This window comes from Cicer arietinum, chromosome 6 (genome assembly GCF_000331145.2).
Source record: "Cicer arietinum cultivar CDC Frontier isolate Library 1 chromosome 6, Cicar.CDCFrontier_v2.0, whole genome shotgun sequence".
Classification (NCBI taxonomy): domain Eukaryota; kingdom Viridiplantae; phylum Streptophyta; class Magnoliopsida; order Fabales; family Fabaceae; genus Cicer; species Cicer arietinum.
Window position 1 is genome coordinate 21,439,178 of NC_021165.2, and position 8,355 is coordinate 21,447,532.

At 34.0% G+C, this 8,355-nt stretch overlaps 1 protein-coding gene across 1 annotated transcript; it reads right to left on the minus strand.

Annotated features, from left to right (window-relative positions):
* Positions 1 to 421: 421 nt before the first annotated feature.
* On the minus strand, positions 422 to 7,676 carry LOC101512101 (probable protein S-acyltransferase 19). The gene is made up of 9 exons (XM_004505609.4): positions 7,436 to 7,676; positions 5,325 to 5,438; positions 4,815 to 5,222; positions 4,056 to 4,124; positions 3,866 to 3,937; positions 3,642 to 3,770; positions 3,459 to 3,539; positions 2,641 to 2,844; positions 422 to 2,091 (listed from the first exon to the last, which is right to left on the minus strand). The coding sequence occupies exons 1-9, from the start codon at positions 7,478 to 7,480 to the stop codon at positions 1,000 to 1,002; spliced, it is 2,214 nt and encodes a 737-aa protein (XP_004505666.1). The 5' UTR covers positions 7,481 to 7,676; the 3' UTR covers positions 422 to 999.
* Between the last annotated feature and the right edge of the window lie 679 nt (positions 7,677 to 8,355).

Here is an 8,355-nt window from a genome sequence, read left to right on the forward strand (position 1 = left end):
GTAGTATTAAAAAGTGTTGGTATCAATCATCTCTTATAAATCAGAAGAAAAAAAAAACATTTATTCAATTAAAATAATATAACACATAACTAACTTAATAAATATTATTCATTACGTTTTGAAATAAGTATTATTTACAAAAATTGAGGTATTGATTATATATATATATATATATATATATATATATATATATTGTTTAGTATTTTCAATAAATAAAAAGTTATTAACGAAATAAGAAAGCAAATCAAAGAAATTTTAATTCCTTTAAATAAAAAGAATTTGATATACTTTTTTATCTTCAGTGAAGACCTTGAAGTTGAACGAAAGTGTTTGGTTTAATAGGGAAATTAAAAGTAATTTGAATCCACAGCAAAGAATCTAAATCTAACAGAAAATGCAAAAATTCAAACAATTAGATAGATTAAACAAAAAGGAAAATTTCCATACATAAAAACATTAAACCAGTAGATAGTGGTAACTTTCCTTGTGTAACGGGAAATGTATTTTAAAATCTAAAATACTTTTTCACAATCTAAATGGTTAATTTTTTGCACAAAACACTTTACTTTTAAAAATGCATCACTCACTTTTAGCATCTATATAGTGAAACAAAAACTACACCAATAAGAACTCGTGCTTTAATGAAGTTCCATGCCAACTGCTTTAGCTTTCATCTACCACAAAACTTAAGATTCACATTTCTCAAGGCATGCTCAGCAGAAAGAAGAATGAAGTTCATTCTCTCAAACGCTCAGTGGCATTGAGATGTAGCTCAAACATACACGCTGTCAGATGACAGATGTCAAACCTAAATGTTGATTTGATAAACAACCGCTTATAGCTGATGGAGTCAAATGCCCTTGCCCGCCATTAATATATAGTCAGAAAGGCCAACATGGTGTTTACAGGTTCCTTTGAACATCAAATCCTTCTTCTTCACTATCCTCTTGACTCCAACAAAAACTGTGTCCAACTCATTGGAATCTCAAACATCTTAAGCTAATTCATGCCGGACCGAGGTTGAAGAGTATTCTCAAAACCACCAGGAACAAACACTGGAAGCTGATTTGAATGTGAATCTCTTCTATATCTTGGCTCTTGGGGCAAGTTTACTGTTGTGCTATCACGGGCCTCCACTGAACCCAAATGTCTTTCATTTTTCAAACCATCCTTAGCAGGGACACTCAAAAATGGACCACCAAAAAAGATAGAATCTCCTGTATACATCAGATTCTGTGCATGCTGCCTTGGAGACTTAGGTGCAGATGACGACAACTCCTGTGGAGGTATCACTGGTTTTCTTCCAATATTGTTTGTTTCAGTAACTGAATTTGGCAATTCTACTTGTAGGGATGACCTATTTCGAGCTTCTGAAGGCAATGAAGGAACCGATACATATCTACCAGCTTCTTGATCCCAAACAACTGATGTCCGTTTCACATCTCTTAGAATGGACGGGCCAGAAGCTGAAAGCATTAACGGGTCGTTACTTGTTCCCTTCGGCATCAATGTTCCATCAAATCCAAGAGAAGGATTGGATATTGGGTTCCTAAAGTTCGGGAATGTTGTTTTAGAAGTTAAAGGGCACTCAGGCACCAAACTAGGAACTGAAGTACCAGCCCTGAAGCCACCCAAAGTGCGCCCCTGTGGAAGAGGACTGAGTGTAACTGCCTCTTGAACATGGCTTGGACTACTGAAACTACTCATACTTAAAGTTCCAGTTTCATACTCGTCGCGACTTCCTTGACTGGGAGCAATTGAATTCCTCACCGGAGACAATCTCGACTCATATTTCATTTCCTTATTAGTTCCAGTCTCTGTGCTCATACTACTTCTCATGCTCATGTTGCCACTAGAACTTAATTCTGCATCAGGTGGACGGTGGTTATCTACAGGTCGCAAAACTGAAGAAGATGCCCTCGCTTTTGCAGCAGCTCTCACCGCCTCTTGAGAATCCAACTTAGCTAGCTTCCAAGCACTAATACGAACAGGCCTTTTTGGCATCCTTTGCCCTCTTTCTGCAATCCCAGCTGCATCTGGATCAACAGTTGAGGGCAGCATTCCAGGCTCCAAGTGAGGCACAACTTCATCCTAAAACCATCGATTAAGGCAAACTCCATAAACCAAGTCACAAAAATACCTTTTAAGAGCAAAATTAAAATTATTTCTTGTCAAGAAAGACAGTCAAATGTGTTAACATTTAATTTGCATAATTAAAGGTTCATTAGATATAAGTATAAAAGATTTAAATTAAATAGATTAAGACATGAAAAATAACTAATAAGGCACATTAATGTGAATTTCTTTTGTATATATTTTATAAGATTGTTACTTGTACTATGATGATTTGGTTTTCTACAGAGAGTGGAGTACAACTGTAGTCGGTACAACAAAGTATTAACTGTTAACTGCAATCTTGTAAAGCCAATGCAGCAGTTTTCTTGATGTTAGGTCTAAAAGCTTTCTCAATGGCACAAGCGTGCAAGAGTTACTTGTCATCTATTTGAAGAAGCAACTAGATACAGAACAGCTTGCATAATTTAAAGTCAAAAAGAATCTTTGGGTACTTAATATCACATCATAATTGATTATGGTTCAATCAATAATTACTTGGATGCAAATAAATTTCAATCTAAGTACCTGATAATCCACGAATATCCTAGGAGGGGTACACCATGCCCCTTTGTACTGCAACCCAAGAGAACTTCCTCCACTCAAACCAGTTGTGGCTGAGCCTGTTGGAGAGTAAAGTACATCATTTGGTAAATCCTCATCTACAGATGCCCCAGCAGGTGCGTCGCTCATGGCTCTCATTGCTACAACATATTCATAGGTTGTGATACCCTGAACCAACAGAAGAAAGGGTAGAAGATAAGAGTACCACTCTATGTGTGAACTGACTAAAATTATGGGCAGAAACTTAAAAGCTAATAGTGATATTTAAATCTCAGGGTAATAGCTAGACATCCCAGGCACAATTCAGAAACACACACCAAGTATACAGCTGTTTCATTAGAAGGATGTTTTACCATTCTCTGTCTTTGTATTCTAATTTCGTAAGTTAAATATAGTTTTTCTTCTTTCATAATAGAAAAACAATAAAATTAGCTTTCCATTCTCTCTAAGCGAACAATTACATCCAGATATCCTTTTTGAAACTTATCCCAGAAAAATTTTATGCAGTGACCACACTGCTATTTTGTCTTCCAAATAAATGGGTTTCAATTATGGGAGAACAACTTATATATACCAACTCATTCAAAAAATGATCTATTTCTAGAGAAAAAAATCTAGAGCTCCGATATGTGTAACTTAAGATTCATTGCATAGAGTTCGCTCAATTGAATTAAATTAGAAAAGCAGTATAGGTTTTATAGAAGCATGTACAAAGGAATGGGGATGGGGAATAAAAAAGAACAGAAAAACAACCTCAGAATCTCAGCTACTGAATCACTGACCTTCCTGATTAGGATCATGTGGAAAAAGAAAAGCTCACCCAAAGGCACACAAGCCAAGACAGAAACTGCAGTGCATATGACCTACACATATTGAACAGAGAAACATAAATTTTCAAATATACATAATGATGGCCCGTTACCATATTCGGATTACTATAAAACATAAATAGATAGAAGATATACCACAACTACAGCAAATGGGGGACGAGAGAATCCATTCCCAAGTCTATCAATGATTTCAGATTCCATTCCTCTCTTGTTAACAAAGAAACGCACTAAAACAGCAATGCCGACTCCAGCTTCAATAACAAGCTGAAGTGCAGAAGAATAAGTACAAAAAACATTATTAGCAACTACACAAATGATTGCTTTTAAATAATAAGTAATTTGTGGACCAACATACGTACCCATGCAAGACTAAAGGCCATAAGAGAAATAAAAGAATGGTAATTTTTCTGCCCCACACAGTTGTTAAGCCACTGCAGCAATGTGACGTATCAAGTGAAGATCAAAGTTGAAAAGAACCGGATAAAATGTTAAACCAGAATTTAACAACACTCCAAGATGTAAGCTTTCACTCATTAAAACAAAGCATACCCGACAATGGTGATCAAAGCCATCAACACATTTGTCACAACTTCTACAATGTTTACTGAACTTGCGCACCTACACCATGCGAAAGAAATCATACAAACTGAGGTAGAAGCAGAGATCTAAGGTTTAAAGTTACTTGTCTAAAATCTTAATATTCGCAACTGAATGCAACCACAAATGTTTATAAAACTAGATAAACCAAAATTGTGTCCAAAATATTTAGTGGCAGGAATTTCCAAAAATAGATAAAGGAATGAAAGCAAAAGGGCTCATAATTCAGTAGCATCTCTACACCAGGAAGTGGAAGTCCCAAGTTAAATTAGCACCTCAACTAGATAAAAAGTTTTGGCCAAAATTTCATTGACCAAAAAAGAGAGATATCGTTGATGAGAAGAGAAGAAAATATATAAGAGAATGTGTTAAGCGGTAAAGAAAATCCCATAGGAGAATATGCCATAAATACATTATTACATAAAAATTATTTAATATCATCTTAATGATTTGCTCAAAGCCTCAGACTTAGTTTATATCAACAAATAATGGTGTTCAAAGGAGAAAAAAAAGTACTATTTTAGTGATTATTCATCCCATGATTTGTTGTTGAACTAGTGACATAAGTATATGCAATGCCATTAATAGCAAAATAAGGGTAAAAGAAAATGTAACAAGTGTCACTAACAACCAAAGTGATAGAAACAGAAAGAACAAAAATTGAAATATATTCAGCAAAGTATCAAACAGTCATAAATCACAACATAATACCTCAGCGTTGCACAAAGTACAGAACAGAGCATCTTCCCCACCACCCTGCTCATCGGCTGTTGCTTCCTGTTTCCGGCAATCTTCATGAGAAAACACGAAGCAGAAAATTCCTCCAATTACATCACATGAGTTTGGAATATTCTGATTTCTCAAATCATCTACTCTGCTGGGATCTTCCACTGAACTTTTCTTGCTCATATTTGTCACAGACCTTCTGGAAGCGGCGGAATACGTGGAAGAGTGCTCTCCTGCAACAACATCGCCATGTTCAGAAGATTGGTGCTTACCCAATAAACCATGGGCAGCGTCAAACTTATTTCCCACTCTACGGTCAAATTTAGACATAATGCCCGGATCTGCAGGGTTAATTGCAGTACATCTGACATAAAGAATGAAAACAATGAGTGCCTGCAATGCCACAAGAATGAGACAATATAAGCCATACCTCTTGTAGGTAAGTAAATAATATAGGCTATATAAGGTGGATTCATAAAAAGGAAGTTTGCATACCACAGGAGAGTAGATACCAATAAAGGAGTATTCCCATATTTGACCTCCAACAAATGGAGCAAGGAAAGCATAGAAAGCAATCACCAACAGGCAGAATACAGTGATTGCAACAACCTATTCATGTAAGAACCAACAATTTTAGAAAAATAAGTTGACATGCCAGCAACTGATAAAATATAAGTCACTGGAGTCAGTGTAATCAAAACACTGAGCATGAGCATTGAGTAAATCAACAAGAATATGAAAAAATAACATTTTTATTTTCCTAATGCGAGGATCAAAATCATTTAATAGTGCATGGGTGATGGGTCATGTAGTCAACAAAAATTAAGTTACTTATTATATATAGTAGGGTAAATATAGTTCTCTGCCTGTGAGAGATGCCCCGCTTACATTATTTTTTATTTTGAAATACTACACATCCTTCCTTAGATATATTAAAATGTGTTACACTTACAGTTCATATTATTATTAATGTGAATGAACTTCTTAGGGGTGGATTTTCTCTCTAAGCATCATCATTAGCTTGTTTTAAACCCCTTAACACTGCCATTGGAACTTTAGAAAATTAAATAAAGATTTCGGTTGAAGAGATAAAGCCAAATAGTAGAGGTATTCAAAACTTCATTTTCATTTTCTAAAGTCTTATAGAAGTGTTTAAAACTAACAGAAAGTGACATTAAGAGCCTCAGAGGCTTAATCATAAGTCATGATGACTTCTCGTCACTGCCAACAATTATGTTTACACTAGAATGATGTGAAGCGATTGTGCACGTTCATTTCTGAGAGAAGGAAAGGGTAACTTTTCAAAATGAATCGAGATCCTCCACAATTTACTTTAAAAAAGCACAAGTTCCTGACCTTTCGAAAATTGTAGTTCTATAATAAATTTTGTAATAAAATTCGTTGAATATAATGGATTATAACATCAGCGGTTGTAGTTTATAAAAGTGCCTTACAAATTAGAGGGGAAAAGAAGGAAATTTGAGTATCGCATGGAAAAGTAGTGTCATTTATCCTACATATAATAACACTATATTTGAGTATTTTCGAAACCTGATTTTGAAAGAACTTAATTTTGCAAAATTAATATTAACTTTTTTTATTCAAAAATTAATATTAACTTGATTAAAGAAAAATCACTTTTCACACCCACCAAACATGAGCTATATCATAATTGGCATCCTAAAAACTTGCAGCACATTTTCGCCCCCTATCGCCCACAGATCCATTATATCCTCCAAAATTAAAATTTTTACAGTCCAATCTACCAGAATGAGATTTATAGATATCACGTTTCTATTCTGCATCATCAAATTTATCAACTAACAACCAAAACACAACACACCTGCCATTGCATGCTTACTTGCAGGTTTATAGCTTCGGAATTAAGACACAGAATATGAGAAATGTACAGATGTCAAATTCTACACTCTATACTATTTCATTTAGTTCATAACCAAATGAAGATCTATGCAAGACATAATAGATAAAAGGGGGAAAGTGAAACTATTCGATCTTTACATCTCATCTTCACCCACCCCAAAAAAGACAATTTGCAGGATTGTTATTATTCCAAATAATTTTTCTCTTTTTTAGCTTCAAAAAAAAAAAAAAAAACCTGTTTATGCTATGTTTGGTTTCCCAGCAACTATGCCAATTTTGCATTCGAAGCCAAGATTTGCCGTGAATTTGTGAAGCTAGAAATTCTAGAGTTTAACTAAACGCATGTTTTCACCGTGAATCTCTATATTTCCAAACTTACACTTAGTAAATAATTTTATCCAACAAAAAAAAATCCCTTTATTTTTATTTGGAATTTTGCAAACCTTCATTAAAATAAAGGGGGAAAATTAATCAAGATGAAACACACCCTGAGTCTTCAGATGCTAAACAAAAAATGAATTCCTAACTCAACTACCAGAAAGTAAACCAAGATAGCAGCAAAATCATGCGTTAATCATAGAAACGACAGAAAATAAAAAAAAAAAGGAAAACAAAGCGATAAGAGGAACTACGCAATGAAGATAGATGTTATTAAATCGGAACCAAAATAGTGATGAATAATAAAGGAATTGAGAAAACCCTAAGAAAAAGTGAAAAAGGTTAACCTGAAAAGTGTGCGCAGGTAATTGCCAGCCATGTTTTCTGACCATGACTGAAGCTTTGGTGAATTGAGAATTGAGAATTGAGAATTGTGAATTGTGAATTGTGAGAGTGTCACTCACTCATTCAGTGACCTAAAACTAACAAAACAAGCGCGCGCACTCACTTGCTATTTCCAGCAGCAGAAAGACAAAGGAATAATAGGAAACGAAACCAATTAATTAAATATTTAGAAAATATACCTAATCCCAAAATAGAAACATTTCTTACACACTAATAATATACCAACTTCTTTGTTTTTTCTTTTTCATTAACTATTTAATCTTTTTAAATAATAATGTTTCAACTACTAGGACGCGTTTGTGATTTTCACGACTCGTTTGTTTGGAATTTTATCCTAAACAATACTGTTTTTTATTTATTTATTTTTTAAATTTATTTATTTTTTAAATAAATATTTGAAGAATTCTTGGACGGGTCATTGATAAAGACAATTTCTGATGTAATTCATTAAAATTGATATAGTCTGTTTTTTTTTAGGCTTAATTGCAGTTTTTGTCCCCCTATTTTAGCTGAATCGCGAAAGTAGTCTCTCCATTTTGTTTCTCCCCAGTTTTGGTCCCCAAATAAAATTTTAGTCCAAAACTTGATGAAATTTTAGTTTTTAAAGTCGTACTACACAATTTATGATCATATATTTCAAGTACAATTGTTGCAAATGAGATCTTGAGACATTGTGTGATTTAAATAAATATAAAAAAAATGAAATTTCATCAAGTTTTGAACTAAAATTCTGTTTGGGGGACCAAAACTGAGGAGAAACAAAATGGAGGGACTACTTTCGCGATTCAGTTAAAATAGGGGGATTAAAACTGCAATTAAGCCTTTTTTTTTTTAATCTTAATATAGTCTTTAAATATTATTA

What these genes read in the sequence shown, in the direction of transcription:
- LOC101512101 (XM_004505609.4), bottom strand. Translation starts at nt 7,480, where the DNA reads ATGGTCAGAAAACATGGCTGGCAATTACCTGCGCACACTTTTCAG. An exon ending in TTGGTATCTACTCTCCTGTG is followed by an intron (nt 5,223 to 5,324) that starts GTATGCAAACTT and finishes GTGGCATTGCAG; the next exon opens with GCACTCATTGTTTTCATTCT. An exon ending in CCCCATTTGCTGTAGTTGTG is followed by an intron (nt 3,540 to 3,641) that starts GTATATCTTCTA and finishes CAATATGTGTAG; the next exon opens with GTCATATGCACTGCAGTTTC.